Here is a 17901-nt window from a genome sequence, read left to right on the forward strand (position 1 = left end):
TAATGAGGATGTAAATGTTATAACTAATACTTTTCCAACTGTAGAGATGTTATGACTAGCTACCTAAAATTCGTACTCCTTTCTAAAGCATTTTCAAATGATTTTTCTGTTTTCATAGCTAACTCCAATTTGCAAGTTTTTTTCTATTTTTTAAATTGTAGTAAAAAAACACATAGCATGAAATTTACCATGTTAACCATTTCTAAATGTACAGTTCAGTAGCATCACGTATATTTATATTGTTGTGCAGTTTCCATAACTTAATTCGTCTTGCAAAACTGAAACCCTGTATCCATTAAACAGTAACTCCCCATTTTCCCCATGGTTTTATTTTTACAAAATAAATACAGAATATTTATTATTTTTCAATGAGGAATATGACTTATCAGGCACACTATTTGCCTTAGTTTATCTAGTGCCTTCTTTCCCTGTAGCCAAGTTATATGAAGAGCTAAATTATCAGAAAGCTCCTTGATAAGCCTTGAATCAGAGCAGGGGGTGTAAATAATTTGATAAGAGTAGACTAACGTATCCATTTCCAACTTAGGAATGTACCTGCCATGAAGTGCAAATACTCACATCTGTGTGGAAGAATATCCTCTTCCTGAGCAGTGATTGGAAGTTCCTAGCCAGTGTTTGCTGCCTGCGCTTCCATGACTCACTAGCCTCCTCATCTCCTTACAGCTAGGCAGCTTTCATTAGATATGTTCATACTGGCATATCTCAGAGACATCGTAAGTTCAGTTCCAGACCACAGCAATAAAGCAAGTTACACAAATATTTTGGATTGCCAGTGCATATAAAAGTTATGTGTACACTGTAGTCTATTAGGTGTGCAATAACATTATATCTGAAAACCAATGTACATATCTTAATTTAAAATTACTTTGTTGCTAAACAGTGCTAATGATCATCTAAGCCTTCAGCGAGTTGTAATCATTTTGCTGATGGAGGGTCTTGCCTCGATGTCCATGGCTGCTGACTGACCAGGGTGGTGGTATCTGAAGGCTGGAGTGACTGTGGCAATTTCTTACAATAAGGACAACAGTGCAGTTTACTGCACTGATTGACTCTTCCTTTCATGAAAGATTTCTCTGAAGCATATGATGCTGTTTGATAGCATTTTACCCAAAGAAGAACTTCTTTCAGAATTACAGTCAATCCTTTCAAACCCTGCCACTGCTGTATTATCTAAGTTTATATAATATTCTAAGTCCTTTGTGGTCATGTCAACGATGTTCATGCCTTTTCACCAGGAGTAGATTCCATGTCAAGAAACCACTTTCTTATCTGTAAGAAGGAACTCCTCATCCATCCATATTTTATTATGAGATTACAGCATTTCAGTCACACCTTCAGGCTTCATGTCTCATTCTAGTTCTTTGCCTCTTTCCTCCACATCTGCAGTTACTTCCTAAAGTCTTGAACCTCCCATAGTCATCCATGAGGGTTGGAATCAACTTCTCAACTCCTATTAATGTTGCTCTTTTAGCCTTTCCCATGGTTCATGAATGTTTTAATGACATCTAAAATGGTGAGTTTTTTCCAGAAGGTTTTCAGTGGACTTTGCCCAGATCCATCAGAGGAATCACTGTCTATGGCTGCTATAGCTTAATGAAATGTATTTCTTATTAATAAGACTTGAAAGTTAAAATTACTCTTTGATGCATGGGCTGCAGAATGGATGTTGTGTTAGCAGGCGTGAAAACAACATTAATTTCCTTGTACATCTCCATCAGAGGTCTTGGGTTAACCAGGTGCATTGTCAATGAGCAGTAATACTTTGAAAGGATTTTTTTTTTCTTTTTTTCCTTCATTTTTCCCACAGTGGGCTTAGGATATTCAATCAACCACACTATAAACATGTGCTGTAATTTAGTCCTTGTTATTCCACTTATAGAGCACAGGCAAAGTAGATTTAGCATAAGCTTAAGAGCCCTAGGATTTTTAAAATGAGAAGTGAACACTGGCTTCAACTTAAAGTTACCAGCTGTATTAGCCCCTAACAAGAGTCAGCCTGTTCTTTGAAACTTGGAAGCCAGGCATTGACTTTTTGCTAGCTATGAGAGCCCTAGATGGCATGTTCTTCTAATATGTGACTGTTTTGCCTCCACTGAAAATCTCTTTAGTGTAGCCACCTTCATTATTGATCTTGGCTAGATCTTCTGTATAACATGCTGCAGCTTCTACATCTGCACTTGCTGCTTCACCTTGTACTTTTGTATTGTGGAGATGGTTTCTTCCTTTAAACCTCATGAACCACCCTTTGCTAGCATCAGACTTCTTTTGCAGCTTCCTCACCTCTCAGCCTTCACAGAATTAAAGAGAATTAGGGCCTTGCTCTGGATTAGGTTTTGGCTTAAGAGAATGTTGTGGCTTGTTTGATCTTCTGTCTGGACCACTAAAACTTTCTCCATATCAGCAGTAAGTCTGTGTGACTTTCTGTTACTCTTGGGCTCACAGGAGTGGCACTTTTAATTTCCTTCAATAACTTTTCCTTTGCATTCACAACTTGGCTGTTTGGCACAAGAGGCCAGCTTTCCACCTCTCTTGGCTTGCAACGTGCCGTCCTTGCTAAGCTTCATCATTTCCAGCTTTTCATTTAAAGTGAGAGATGTGTGACTCTTCTTTCCACTTGAACATTTAGAGGCCATTGTAGTGTTATTAATTGGCCCAGTTTCAGCATTGTCTTGTCTAAGGGAATAGGGAGGCCCAAGGACAGAGAAGAGAGATTAGGGAACGGTCAGTCAGCGGGGCAGTCAGAACACACACACAATATTTGTTAATTAAGTTTGCCCTCTTACATGGCAGTGGTTTGTGGCACCCCTAAACATAATCGTAACATCAAAAGTCACTGATTGCAGATCACTGTAACAGATATAATAATGAAAAGTTTGAAATATTGTGCGAATTACCAAAATATGACACAGAGACACAAAATGAGCATATATTGTTGTTAAATGGTGCTAATAAACTTGCTCAATGCAGGGTTGCCACAAATCTTCAAGTTTTAAAATTGCGGCATTTACAAAGCACAATAAATATAAGCCCAATAAAACGAGGTATGCCTGTACATTGTGTTGAACTTTTTATCTTGCTAACTCGAGAGGCATTTTATTCAGAAGTTTATTTTGTTTGCCAGGATTCTGCAGAATAGATTGGTTTTACTTGGCAAACTACACTGGGAAAGCAGGTATCACAGCCATCTAAATTCTAAAGTAGTTTTTCTTGTTTTATGGAACCTTAATACTTTATGAGCAGAGTCTTAAAATCATCTTTTTTGAGACAGAGTCTCACTCTGTTGCCCAGCAGGCTGGAGTACAATTGCACGGTCTCGGCTCACTGCAGCCTCTGCCTCCCAGGTTCAAGCGATTCTCCTGCCTCAGCCTCCTGAGTAGCTGGGATTATAGGCACCTGCCACCATGCCCAGCTAGTTTTTGAATTTTTAGTAGAGACAAGATTTCACTGTGTTGGTTGCTCAGGCTGGTCTTAAAGTCATCTTTTAAAAAAACAATCAATTAAAAAACAGATTTGAGTTTTGGAACCATAAAAGGACCTTAGAGATTTTCTAAGTTAATCTTTCCAACTTTCAAATTAGGAGATAGGCCCACGCTGATTAAAAGATTTGTCCAAGGTTGTAGGCTAGTTAGTGATAAAGCTTGGACTAAAATATAAGCTCTGGTTACCTACAATTTTTAAATAAAAGGATAAAGTTTTCCAAGCACTACCCAATCTGCACTTGGATTTTTTTTTTTCTTCCAGATTGCTTTGAAATGAACCAAGTTGCAAATTCCTTTCTTCTCAGCCCTTAAAGCAAAAGAAGCTCTGGGAACATGGATCAGCATGCTTTAGGGGTGGATTTACAGTTTTTTTTTCTTGCTTCCCCACCTCATGAAAATAAACAAGTTGCTGTCAGATATCTGGCCCTAGTAACTCTATCAGAGAATTTGGGGAAATAAATCCCATTGTTCATATTGAAGTTATTTACCATTATTATACATTAATTGTTCTTTAATTTTAGCAAAATTAATGAACAAAAATTTATAGAGCATTTATAAATCTATCTTCAAAGTTTATTCATTATTCATTGAACATATCTACAGTGTTGATAGCAGGTATCAAAGAAGTTTAAGACAGTCTCTACTCTCAAGGAACTTACAATCTCATTGGAAAGACAAGATATACACAGATGAAACATTTAAATAATTATACAATCCAGTAAGTGCTTTAGAAATTCAGAGAAAAGCAGTGATCATTGTGGGCTGGAGTGGATGGGGAGACTCCATAAAGTAGGTGGGATTTGTACTGATTTTCAAAGAATGGATGGGATTTTAAGTAAAAAAAAAAAAAGGTATGGGGGGGAATATTTATGGCTGGGAAGGTAGCATGAGCAAAGCATGGAAGTGAACATCCTCCAGGCTTAGTGGGGAACAGGGAGGATACCAGTCTTCCTAGAACTTCAGGAGGAGGAGGAGGGGGGATAGAATTGGAGCCATCATAACGAAGGGAGAGTAATATGGTACAAGTAATATTTTGGACAAAGAGTATTTGATCTTGCTGTTAATCTTTGCTTTAATTTTATGGTTTTAGGCATGTTCTAGTTCAGATAAACATGCTTTAGTAACTCCTTGGCTAAAAGGCGATATCCTTGGTGAGAAATTGGTCAACTTGGCAGATTGTCTTTGTAATGAGGACTTGGAATCCAGGGTATCTTCAGAATCTTACTTCTCAGAAAGATGGACTCTTCTAAGCTTGGTGTTATCCCAACATGTTAAAAATGGTAGGACTTTTGTTTTCTAATAGGGGATAATCCATTTCAGCTTTGTGGGGGATTCCATGGGGCTCAGGTTACGTGTTATTGGTTGAAAATAACAGGACTTATTCATTCAAAAAATTTTTTTTTCTTTCTTTTTTTTTTTTTGAGACTGAGTCTCCCTCTGTCATCTAGGCTGGAGTGCAGTGGTGTGATCTTGGCTTACAACATCTGGGTTCAAGTGATTCTTGTGCCTCAGCTTCCCAAGTAGTTGGGACTACAGGTGCATGCCACCATACCTGGCTAAATTTTGTATTTTTAGTAGAGATGGGGTTTTGCTGTGTTGACCAGGCTGGTCTCGAACTCCTGACCTCAGGTGATCTGCCTGCCTCAGCCTCCCAAAGTGCTGGGATTACAGGCGTGAGCCGCTGCACCCAGCTCATTTACGTATCTTAATATTGTAAGCACCCTAATTGTTTATTAATCTTCATACCATGACTTGGAAGATATTTAATATTTTTAGTTCTATATCGTAAAGGTTTTTTTCTTTTTTTAAACTCATATAGGCCGGGCGCTGTGGCTCAAGCCTGTAATCCCAGCACTTTGGGAGGCCGAGACGGGCGGATCACGAGGTCAGGAGATCGAGACCATCCTGGCTAACACGGTGAAACCCCGTCTCTACTAAAAAATACAAAAAACTAGCCGGGCGAGGTGGCGGGCGCCTGTAGTCCCAGCTACTCGGGAGGCTGAGGCAGGAGAATAGCGTAAACCCGGGAGGCGGAGCTTGCAGTGAGCTGAGATCCCGTCACTGCACTCCAGCCCGGGCGACAGAGCGAGACTCCGTCTCAAAAAAAAAAAAAAAACTCATATAAAGTTGACTCATGACTTAAAGAGTTTTCATTGTAGCAAAGTTGCTCACCCTAACTTTATAAACTATTTCTGTTTTCTACTTAATTTAAAACTGCCTTTTTTATCTGAGGGCCTTTATGTGTGAGAGAATGTGTTGATTTGTTGATAAATTTTGTCTAATACATAAACACCATTTTAAAATCCAGGAAAGACCCATAGAATTATTAATCCAAAGTAAGATATTTAAAATACACGTTAATATTTTATTTTTTGTCTGATTGAACCTTTTTTCTCTAGATTACTTGATTGGAGATGTATACGTTGAAAGAATTATTGTTAAACTTCATGAAACTTTATTCAAAACAAAGGAATCATCAGAAGCTGAAAATAGTGATTCATCAGTGTCTTTTATCTGTGATGTGGCCTATAACTATTTCAGCTCAGCGAAAGGATGCTTGCTAATGCCATCATCTGAAGATTTATTATTAACTCTCTTTCAGTTATGTGCTCAGAGCAAAGAAAAAACACATTTGCCAGGTAATAGCCTACTGCTCAAATGTTTTGTTGGGAATCTCCGGCTCTGACCTTCATAGTGAGTGTAAGTGCCCAGGTTTTATTAATTGAATCATAATGTGTTTGAAAGTTGAAAGCATTTTGAGTAAAGGGCTACAGTCTTAAACACTTTCAGCTTTAGAAACCAAGTTAAAGATGTAGTAGATATTATTTCTAAAGATCTCACTTGATATTCAAAGAAATTTGGAATGAGCCCTAATTGATTAGGTAGAATCTTAGTCCATTCAGCGGTTCTGGCATGTTCCTTAATTTCTTGATGCCTTAGTTTCCTCATTTGTAAAAGGGGGATAATAATATCCCTTTATTATAGTAAAACATTCAATCTTTGGTGTATATCAAAATAGAATTGAGATTATCTTTTTAAGGACTAGATTCTTGCCTTATATGCTAATTCAGACTTATTTGTGAAAGGAACATACAACAATACCATCTCTAGAGAGCTCTCCTCCAACCCTTCATTGTTTCTTTTTTTCTTTCCTTCTTCCTTCCTCTTTCTCTCTCTCTTTTTTTCTGCTCATCATTGTCTACCAACCCTGTCTTAAATGCTAACTTCTGTATTTGGAAAAGGTGTAATAATTTTTTTTTAATGTCTCCAAAAGGACAATTCTTGTAAATAAGTTCAAGAATAAAAAATGTAACTTTAAATATCTTACCATTTTATATTTATATGATACGAGCTAGCTTGTATGATTGCATGTTTATGACACAGTTGCTTTGTTTGGCAATGAATTTTGAATGGCAATTTAAAATTTTTCTTTTTTTTTTTTTTTTTTTTTTTTTTGGAGGGAGTCTTGCTCTGCCGCCCAGGCTGGAGTGCAGTGGCCGGCGCTCAGCTCACTGCAAGCTCCGCCTCCCGGCAGCACGCCATTCTCCTGTCTCAGCCTCCCGAGTAGCTGGGACTACAGGCGCCCGCCTCGTCGCCCGGCTAGTTTTTTGTATTTTTTAGTAGAGATGGGGTTTCACCGTATTAGCCAGGATGGTCTCGATCTCCTGACCTCATGATCCGCCCGTCTTGGCCTCCCAAAGTGCTGGGATTACAGGCTTGAGCCACCGCGCCCGGCCTAAAATTTTTCATTTTTAAATGGTATTTTAAAAAATCTCAGATCTGCAGAGTTGTTTCAAACATTTCGTGCTGATTAGAGTTAATTCAGTGAGATTACAAATTCCTGTTGACATCTTGATTTTAGATTTTCTTATCTGTAAACTGAAAAATACTTGGCTCTCCGGTGTAAATTTATTGGTTCATCAAACTGACAGTTCATATAAAGACAGTACCTTCCTACATTTGTCTGCTGTGTGGCTAAAGAACCAAGTTCAGGCTTCATCTTTGGATATCAACAGGTAACCTTTTTTGAGCTTCGCTTCGGTATCTTTTTTATATTTGGTCAGTGTCCTTAAATAAGATTCCATGATCAGTGTGAATGCCTATGAAAAATGACTTGTAGGGCTTGCACCTATAATCCCAGCTACTCAGTAGGCTGAGGTGGGAGGATCAGTTGAGGCCTCCAGGAGTTTGAGACCAGCCTGAGCAACATAGTGAGATGCCATCTCTTAAAAAAAAAGAAAAATGAAAAATGACTTGTTAGGTAACAAGATCCAAACAAATTTTTCCAAAACCATTTTGTTTCAATGACCATCCATTTAAACTGCCAATTAATTGAAGGATAATTTACTATAACATACCTGCTGGACTCATAACTTATAGGCAGTAAAGTGATGGTAATACAATCCTTTGTCATAGGCCGCTGTGCACTGTAGCCTCTCATGGTCACCACATGTACTGATTGTCCTTGGTTATTTATTTTTGGGGGACAGGTAGGCACTGTTTTAAGGTGTTGAATTGCAAGTATATTTTACATCTCATACCTACATCCATATAATAAAGGAGAAGAGAGAATGCATTTAGAGGATATTGGGGTTAGGTAAAATAATGCTGAATTTCATAAGGTAGCTATATTTCTGAAATACCTGGTCTGAAATAGGTCAGGTCCTCTTCATTCTGAGATAGATAGGAAGCAACACTAGATTTCAGATGATAAATATTGGATTACCTCCCCAGTGTGACTGTTATGTTGGTGTGTTGTCGGTGGGGGAGCATCACTTACCTCTTTTTATTTTCATCATTTCTTTTTGTTCAGGTAAACTATTATAGGGTATTTAATATGTACTGGGGTATTCAAACTAGTGATAGCATAACTACAACAGTTAAGTTTTTTGCATTATTTTTAGTCTCCAAGTCCTCTTGTCTGCTGTTGATGATTTGCTAAATACACTTCTAGAGAGTGAAGATTCTTATCTTATGGGAGTTTATATTGGAAGTGTAATGCCGAATGACAGTGAATGGGAAAAGATGAGGCAGTCTCTTCCTATGCAGGTATTTTTGAAATTGAAGAGTACGTATCTCATTCTGAAGTTTGGATTTCATGCAAGCTTGAACACTTTTATTTTGGGGAAGAAAAACATAAATAAAATGAATATTTTGCTTTGCTTTGATGTCTTTGTACACTCATATACTGGATGTTTGCTTTTTGCAAGACACCATTTGACAGTGGCAGTGGCCATGGTACAAAGACTTAAGACCTAGTTCTGTACTTAAGGAGTCTTAAAGAAATACACATGTTGATAATTTCCTGTAATAGAAAACAAACTTCTAGGTTTCTGTTGTTTTGGTAATATTCTCACAACTTCATTTTTGTTCAGTCTTAATTGCTTAGGTAATAAATAATTTTGTATATAATGTACTCTTTTCACAGTGGTTACATAGACCTCTTTTAGAGGGAAGATTGAGTTTGAATTATGAATGTTTCAAAACAGATTTTAAGGAACAGGACATAAAGACACTTCCCAGCCATTTGTGTACTTCAGCATTATTGAGCAAAATGGTCTTAATTGCACTGAGAAAGGAAATAGTCTTAGAAAATAATGAGCTTGAGAAAATAAGTAAGTATATATGAGCATTTACATATAACATAATGCATGAATAAATATAATCTTGAAATAATCTTGATTATACTGCAATTTAAATCTTTAATTCAAGAATCTTCAGCTTCCTTTTTCCTATTTTAATGATGAGAACCTTGAAGTTACTTAAGTGATGAATATTAAATTGCAAATTAGATACAAATATATTGAAACCTTGCCATAATCTTGTTAACTGTGGATCATAATTTGGTGTTAGCTACTCAGACTGTCATGACATCAATATAAAAAGATCCTGTGACACATACCCTAAAGAAAATGGGTGAGGCTTTGGTGTTTTTCAAGGATTCAGAATTTTCTGTTGATTAAAAAAAATTGATACCTGATAATTGTACATATTTTGGGTTACATGTGATATTTTGGTACATACATAGAATGTGTAGTGATCAAATCAGGCTAAGTAGGATATTCATCACCTCAAACATTTATCATTTCTTTGTGTTGAGAATATTTCAGATCTTCTAGTTATTTTGAAATATAAATCATTGTTAACTATGGTCATCCTACTGTGTTATTGAATACTAGGTCTTTTATCTTCTCTCTAACTGTATTTTGGTACCCACCTCTCTTCATCCCCTGCTCTCCTTGACCCTTCTCAGGGTAACCATCAGTCTATTTTACTACTCTGTCTTCATGAGATGCACTTTTTTAGCTCCCATATGCAAATAAGAACATGCGATGTTTGTCTTTCCATGTGTGGTTTATTTCATTTAGCATGATGATGTCCAGTTTCATCTGTGTTGCTGCAAATGACAGGATTTCATTCTTTTTTTTTTTTTTGAGACAGAGTCTTGCTCTGTTGCCCAAGCTGGAGTGCAGTGGCGTGATCTCGGCTCGCCACAACCTCCGCCTCCCAGGTTCAAGTGATTCTCCTGCCTCAGCTTCCCAAGTAGATGGGACTACAGGTGCACGCCACCATGCCTGGCTAATTTTTATATTTTAAGTAGAGACAGGGTTTCACTATGTTGGCCACGCTGGTCTCGAACTCCTGACCTGTGATCTGCCTGTCTCAGCCTCCCAAAGTGCTGGGATTATAGAAGTGAGCCACCGTGCCTGGCCTCATTCTTTTTTTAATGGCTGAATAGTATTCCATTGTGTATATGTACTACATTTTATGTATCCATTCATTCATTGATGGACACTTAGGTTGATTTCATCTCTCTCAGCTATTGTGAATAGTGCTGCAGTAAATATGGGGGTGCAGATACCGGTTTTCTAAATACTCAGTGGGATTGCTGGATTGTATGATAGTTCTGTTTTTAGTTTTTTGAGACACTTCCATATCGTTTTTCAAAATGGCTGTACTAATTTGCATTCCTACCAACAGTATATAAGTTCCTATTTCTCTGCATTCTTGCCAACATTTGTTATGTTCTTTCTTTTTTTTTTTTAGAAATGGGGTGTTACTATGTTCCCAGACTGGTCTTTATCCTGGGCTCAAGCAATACTCTTGCCTCAGCCTCCCACAGTGCTGTGATTACAGGCAGTGCCACCATGCCCAGCTTATTTCTTACCTTTTTGACAATAGCCATTCTAACTGGGGTTTTGATTAGCATTTCCCTGACGATTACTAATATTGTGCATGGGATTTTTTTTTTTCCTTTCTTGTTGTTGAGTTGTTTGAATTCCTTATATATTCTGTACGTTAGCCCCTTGTTGGATGAATAGTTTGCAAATATTTTCTCCCATTCTACAGATTGTCTCTTCACTTTGTTGATTGTTTCTTTTGCTGTGCAGAAAGCTTTTAGTTTAATATAGTCCTGTTTGCCTATTTTTGTTGCCTTCGCTTTTGAAGTCTTAGCCATAAAAATATTTGCCTAGACCAATGTCCTGTAGCGTTCCTTGATGCTTTCTAGTTGTTTTATATAATTTCAGTTCTTATGTTTAAGTCTTTAATCCATTTTGAGTTGCTCTTTTTAGATGGTGAGAGATAGAGGTCTATTTTCACTTTTCTACATATGAATATTCAGTTTTCCTAGCACGATTTCTTGAAGAGGATGTCCTTTCCCCAATATATGTTCTTGGCATTTTTGTTGAAGACTTTGTCAGTTGGCTGCAAATATGTGGATTTATTTCTGGGTTCTCTAGTTCTGTTCCATTGGTCTGTGTCTGTCTGTTTTTATACAGATACCATGCTGTTTTGATTCCAGTGGTTTTGAATACTTTTATATTTCATCACCCTCTAATTTTTTTTTCTGGCAAGTGGATGTTCAAATGTTGAACCCTAAGAGGACTTAGGGCCTCAGCAAATTTCCCTGTTTCAATAAATGGTTTAGAATTATAGGTGATGGTGTGACTTTTACCAGATGGTATTAAAGGTAGAGGATTTGCAGAAACCCTGTATCAGTCTTGTTTGTAAGCCCTCAGCTGCAACACAGTTACTAGAAGGGGGAATATATGCTCTGTGGAAGAAAGTTGAAACACCTCTTTTGGGCAGCCAGCTTCACATTCAGTTAAGGGAAAGGAAATTAGCCTGTAGTTTACATTGTTCACAGAGTAAATCTGGGCAAACCCAAAACTAGTAAGTAGAGTAATAATTTTTTGTGTTACTAATTACAAACGCAATATTATTTCTTTAATTTTATCGAGCTCATTGGTCAGATATTATCATTGTTTATGTTACCATGTCTTGATTAGAGTTGCTTAGCTGTTAAGTGTAGGATTACATTTTGAACCAGGTTGCAATGCTTCTCACTCCAAAATCTATACATGGCTTTATAAAAGGGAGTTGTGACTGTGTATTAGAAACCTATGAGATGCCAGGCTTCATGATAGATACTTGTCCATTTAATTCTCATTGCAGTCCTGTGAGTTAGTTTGTAGTATCCTTATTGATAACTATTGATATAGCTTGAGAGAGAGACGCAGATTTGAATCCACCCCAATCTGTCGCTGAGGCCCCATGTCCTTTTACTGTATCATACTGTCTCCCATCTCTCCCATTTGCCATGGACTTCTCACCTCAGGTCTTGGGTCCCTTAGTTGTTTTTCCTGTCTGGAACTTTTTACCAGTTTTGCCAAAATGGTAGGAAGATTCTTTCAGTATCTCTAGTAACTTAGGTTCTTGTCACATTCTTAACTAATTAGAAAAAGGACCAAGTAAAATTTGGGAAAAGGGTGATATTTTGTATCAGACAAATATTCTCAGTTTTCATTATCCTTGAACATGTCAAAGCAGATCTGAAAATCAGTTCATAGGTGTTTTGAGATGAGTGAGCACAACAGTGTTAGAAAACAAGGCAGAGAAGTGAAAATAATTGAAGGGTTTGTTCACAAAGTACTTTTGATAATTTGGTGCTGTCTCTTCTCTTAGTTGCGGAACTGCTTTATTCACTGCAGTGGTGTGAAGAATTAGATAACCCACCTATTTTTCTAACTGGATTTTGTGAAATGCTTCAAAAAGTGAATATTACGTATGATCACTTACGTGTACTTGGTAATACTTCTGGCCTTTTGCAGCAGTTATTTAACAGGTAAGAATCTCTTTCAATTTCTGTTTTTGAAATGACTATGCTACTTCTTTATGGCTTTGCCTTCTATAAGAGGTAACCCTACTTCATGCTAATGTTTCAGTCAGAGGATTGATCTAAATAATTCCTATTCTTAATGATAAATAGTGTATGAATTCTAAATACTTCATTTAACCTTCTCAGGGGAAGATATTTGTATTCCACATGTCTTATTAAATCCATAAATACATTCAGGGATCAGATGACAAAAAAGAAGTAGAATCTTGTAGAAGTTGTTTTGATTTATTTGTGACTCATCCTCCCAGTTCTCTGATTCATCCTTTATCTTACATGTTATTATAGGTGTGTCTTAATGTTATGACCATAAAGCTCTCTCCCCTAGATTAGGAAGGCAGGTATGAAAACAGTCCTTGTAGAATATATAGTAGTAAGATGTTTAGCTTTTTGAAATTACCATGTTGAACTGCTTTAAGGGTTTATCATTTGCCGATAGTATTTTGAGCATGCTTTGCTATGTCAGAGGACCCAGGCTTCCTTTCCAATCCCATTCTACTTAGTTGACACTCACAACTTTCCTCAGAATCAAAGAACCTCTTTGATTGTTCAACTTAAGCCAGCCTAAGTGTCCTCTGGGAGATGTCTTTTTCCCAGCTACAGCCTCTGGTTTTCAAGCCTGATCTCTAAGATCATCTCCCCTGTTGGGACTGAAGAGACTGTGGAGTTTCCTAGGGATGAGAGCTCAATACCAACTGTGAAGGAGTGTTGAAAGCCTAAACTCCCAGTTCTTTGGATAATTACTGGCAGTTGCTTGGGTGCAAAATCTTAGGTGAATTGATGCCATCACAAGGTGCCTTATTTAATTCTGTAAAAGGAATCCAGCTAGCCAGTGTTTAAACATTTTATTCAGTACACTTTCAAAATGGAATATAATTTTTTTCTTTCTTTTTTTAGGTCCAGAGAACATGGCACACTGTGGTCTCTTATTATTGCTAAGTTGATCCTTTCCCGAAGCATTTCATCTGATGAAGTAAAACCACATTATAAGAGAAAAGAAAGGTATTCTTATTTAAAATGTTTTTACTTTGTAATTTACTGTAAATGGTCACTTTGGCAGCCCCTAATTAATGAATAATCTGTAGTGAATCAAGAAAACAGGTTTAGGAAATGAGGAAATTAAAGACTTCAAGGCAAATTAAATTGTTTTAGGTTAGGGACATACCTTTTTATTTATTTTTTTGGAGACAGGATCTCACTCTGTTGCCCAGGCTGGAGTTCAGTGGTGCGAACATGGCTCACTGTAGCCTCAACCTCCTGTGGTCAAGTGATCCTCCCACCACACCCTCCTGAGTAACTGGGACCACAGGTGTGCACCAGCACACATGGCTAATTTTGTAATTTTGTAGGGATGGGGTCTCACCATGTTGCCCAGGCTGGTCTCGAACTCCTGGGCTTAAGCAGTCCTGCTGCCTCAGCCTCCCAAAGATCTGGAATTACAGGTGTGAGCCACCATGTCTGGCCCATACCTTTTTTTTAAAGTAAGTAGTTTCAACTCCATAGCCTTTTGTTGTAGAATTTTATATGGTACTTTTTTTTTTTTTTTTTAAGCCAACAGCATTTCATGAACTTGTTTTCTTTTCCCCAGAAATCTTTCTGATAGAAATATTTACTTCTGCCCTTTCCTAATACTCTTTTTCCATCACTTTATTTGCTATATGGAAATGACAGGGAAAGTTACTCTTCTCTTAAATAACATCATCCTATTGAAGTATGTTCTAGAAATGTAACAAATGTGTTCTGTTCTTCAGACAAAGAGATAGCTTGTGGGTTTGGGTGTGCTGGTGAAGCTCAGCATTCAAATTAATACTTAGCTGAGATTTACCAAGAGGCACTCTGAATTTACAGATTTACCGAGAAGAATTCTGAAATGATAGATACGTGTTTGGGCATAGAATTCTAAATTAAATTTTGATCATTTTTTATCTTAAAAGTTTTAGAAAACTTTTTATTTTGAGGTAATTGTAGATTCACATGAATGTGTAAGAAGTAATACAAAGAATAAAAATCATATATCTACCCAGTGGTACTGTTTTGCATAACTTTAGCATAGTATTACAACCAAGGAAAAGGTGTTGATACAGTCAGTTGACTTAGTTTACATGCACATGTTTGTGTATGTTTGTGTGTGTGAGAGATAGAGTGTGTGTGTGTTCTACGTAGCTCACATCTGTGACCACCACCACAGTCAACTACAGAACAGTTTCATTATCAGGATCCCTTAGGTTATCCATATATAGCCTCAGCCACCTCCCTTCCCATTGTCCTAATCCCTAGCAACCACTAATCTGTTCTCTTATGTTTGTAATGATGTCGTTTAAGAATATTATATAAATGGAATTGGCCGGGTGCAGAGACTTATGCCTGTAATCCCAGCACTTTGGAAGGCTGAGGTGAGAGGACAGCTTAAGCCCAGGAGTTCCAGACCAGCCTGGGCAACATGGCAAAACCCCATCTCTACAAAAAATACAAAAATTAGCTAGGTGTGTTGGTGTGCGCCTGTAGTTTCAGCTACTCATCAAGCTGAGGTGGGAGGATCACTTGAGCTCAGGAGGCGGAGGTTGCAGTAAAGGCAGAGGTTGCAGAGAGCAGAGATCACGCCACTGCACTCCAGCCTGGGCAACAGAGTGAGACCCAGTCTCAAAACAAAACAAAACAAGACAAAAAACAATATTATATAAATGGAATCATACTGTATGTAACTTTTTGACATTAGCTTTTGTAGCATAATTAAAATTTTTTTCTGATTATAAAAGTAATGTGGAATTAGCTAAAGAACTATTGCAACTAATTACTAAGGAGATGGATGTATACCACACAAAAATGAATAACTTTTTTATTCACCCATAGTAATAAATTTAAAAAATGGTATGGGAAAAAAAGATTCCATTCACAATGACAACAAAAACTATAAATACTTAGAAATAAATTTAACAGGCCGGGCGCGGTGGCTCAAGCCTGTAATCCCAGCACTTTGGGAGGCTGAGACGGGCGGATCACGAGGTCAGGAGATCGAGACCATCCTGGCTAACACGGTGAAACCCTGTCTCTACTAAAAAATACAAGAAACTAGCCAGGCGAGGTGGCGGGTGCCTGTAGTCCCAGCTACTGGGGAGGCTGAGGCAGGAGAATGGCGGGAACCCGGGAGGCGGAGCTTGCACTGAGCTGAGATCAGGCCACTGCACTCCAGCCTGGGCGACAGAGCAAGATTCCGTCTCAAAAAAAAAAAAAAAAAAGAAATTTAACAAAAAAATTACAATTGTAAAACTTGAATAAAGATCTCAAAAGAAGGTGGGAAGATTAATTGTAAAAATGATTGTGTCAACCTATAATTTCAGTGCGATCTCAATCAGAATTTCAGCAGTTTTTGATAAAACTTAGTAAACTGTTCTGAACATAGTATACATTTGGAGGAAAAGTTATCAAAATAAGAAATTTTGAAAAAAGTGAAAGAAACTGCATGCCAAATATAAAATATAATATTGAATTATAGTAATTAAGCAGTATGAAATTGAAGAGTAGACAAATCAGTGGATACAGTCCAGAAACCTATCCACACATATATGTGAATTTAGTTTTTAATATAGGTGGCATTTCAAATCAGTGTGGTGAATAAATAATAATGATATGAAAATTGGTCATGTGTTTGGAAGAAAAATACTGAGACCTCCTCCTTTACATTATATGTAAATATATATATATATTTGATTTTGCAAAAATGAAAACTTCTTGCAACCTAAGTGCCCATCAGTGGATAAATGGATAGATAAAAGTGTGATATAACCATATAATGGAATATTATTAAGCCTTAAAAGGGAAAGAAATTCTGACATGCTACAGTCTGTATGAACCTTGAGGACATTATGCTGAGTGAAATAAGCCAGTTACAAAAAGACGGATACTCTATGATTCCTTTTATAGAGTAGTCAGATTCATAGGGATAGAAAGTAGAAGGTGGTTGCCTGGGGCCGACGGTGAGAGAGGAATGCAGCATTCGTGTTTAGTGGGTAGAGTTTCAGTTTTGCAGAATGAAGAGGTCTGGAGATTAGTTGCACAATAGTGTGAATGGACTTAACACTGCAGAACTCGACACTTAAAAATGGCTAATACATTAATTTTATGTGTATTTTATGATAGTTACAATTTTGTATATAGTATTTCTGAAAGATGAAAACTGCGACAAAAATATAAAGATTACAGGGACAAATGACAATGGGAGAGGACATTTGCAAATCAACAAAAAGTACCTGTAATATGTAGATAGTTTATATAAATCAGTAAAACCCTCCAAATTGAAAAATTAATCAAAGACTTAAAGAGGCAACTCATAGATGAAATGGTCAAAGGTAGGTCAATACTGAAATGTGAAATATGAAAGGATTTGCCTTACTAATAATGACAGAAGTACAAATTAAAAGCAATGGTTTTATCCACTATATTGCCAAGAATCAAAAAGATTCATTAAGTGTGCAGCTAAACAGTCACACATGCATTTTCAGTGACAGTGTAAATTGATTATGAGTTTTCAGAAGCAATTTGAAATTGCCAACATATAATACATTCAAACCTTTGAGGTTTCAATTCCACTTCTAGGAATATAGCCTGGAGACGTATTTATACATTCGCAGAATAATATCTTCTTAAGGATATTTATTGCAGCATTATGTGTGAGGGCAAAATTTGGAGGGGAAAACCTAATGTTCACGGATAGGGAAATAGTTATGACACATCCATAGTATGGAGTGTTAGGTAGATTTTGTTTATTTTTGTTATATAGCTTTAAAACAGAATAATTTATACATTCTGACAAAGTATATATAAGTGGTAAATGATAGAACAATATGTTTAGTGTCATCCCTTTTATATGAATAAAACCCAACTATATATATGCACAAATATGAGTATCAGTTCAAAGAAAGGACACACAGGCCTGCAATCCCAGCACTTTGTGGGGCCGAGGCGGGTGGATAACCTGAGGTCAGGAGTTCGCGACCAGCCTGACTAACGTGGTGAAACCCTGTCTCTACTAAATACAAAAAAAATTAGCCAGACGTGGTGGTGCATGCCTGTAATCCGAGCTACTTGGGAGGCTGAGACAGGAGAATCACTTGTACCTGGGAGGCGGAGGTTGCATTGAGCTGAGATCATGCATTGCACCCCAGCCTGGGCAACAAGAGTGAAACTCCGTCTCAAAAAAAAAAAAAAAAAAAAAAAGGACAACAA

At 37.3% G+C, this 17901-nt stretch overlaps 1 protein-coding gene across 1 annotated transcript in view; it reads left to right on the forward strand.

The window, feature by feature from the left end:
• Positions 1-17901, forward strand: part of LTN1 (listerin E3 ubiquitin protein ligase 1) — a 68345-nt gene that overhangs the window by 28283 nt on the left and 22161 nt on the right. The window contains 7 exon segments of the mRNA XM_017855960.1: positions 4591-4780; positions 5900-6139; positions 7363-7516; positions 8405-8549; positions 8929-9115; positions 12468-12627; positions 13576-13680. Coding sequence (XP_017711449.1) covers positions 4591-4780; positions 5900-6139; positions 7363-7516; positions 8405-8549; positions 8929-9115; positions 12468-12627; positions 13576-13680 — 1181 coding nt within the window.

Source organism: Rhinopithecus bieti, unplaced genomic scaffold (genome assembly GCF_001698545.2).
Source record: "Rhinopithecus bieti isolate Rb0 unplaced genomic scaffold, ASM169854v2 scaffold_1295, whole genome shotgun sequence".
Classification (NCBI taxonomy): Eukaryota; Metazoa; Chordata; class Mammalia; order Primates; family Cercopithecidae; genus Rhinopithecus; species Rhinopithecus bieti.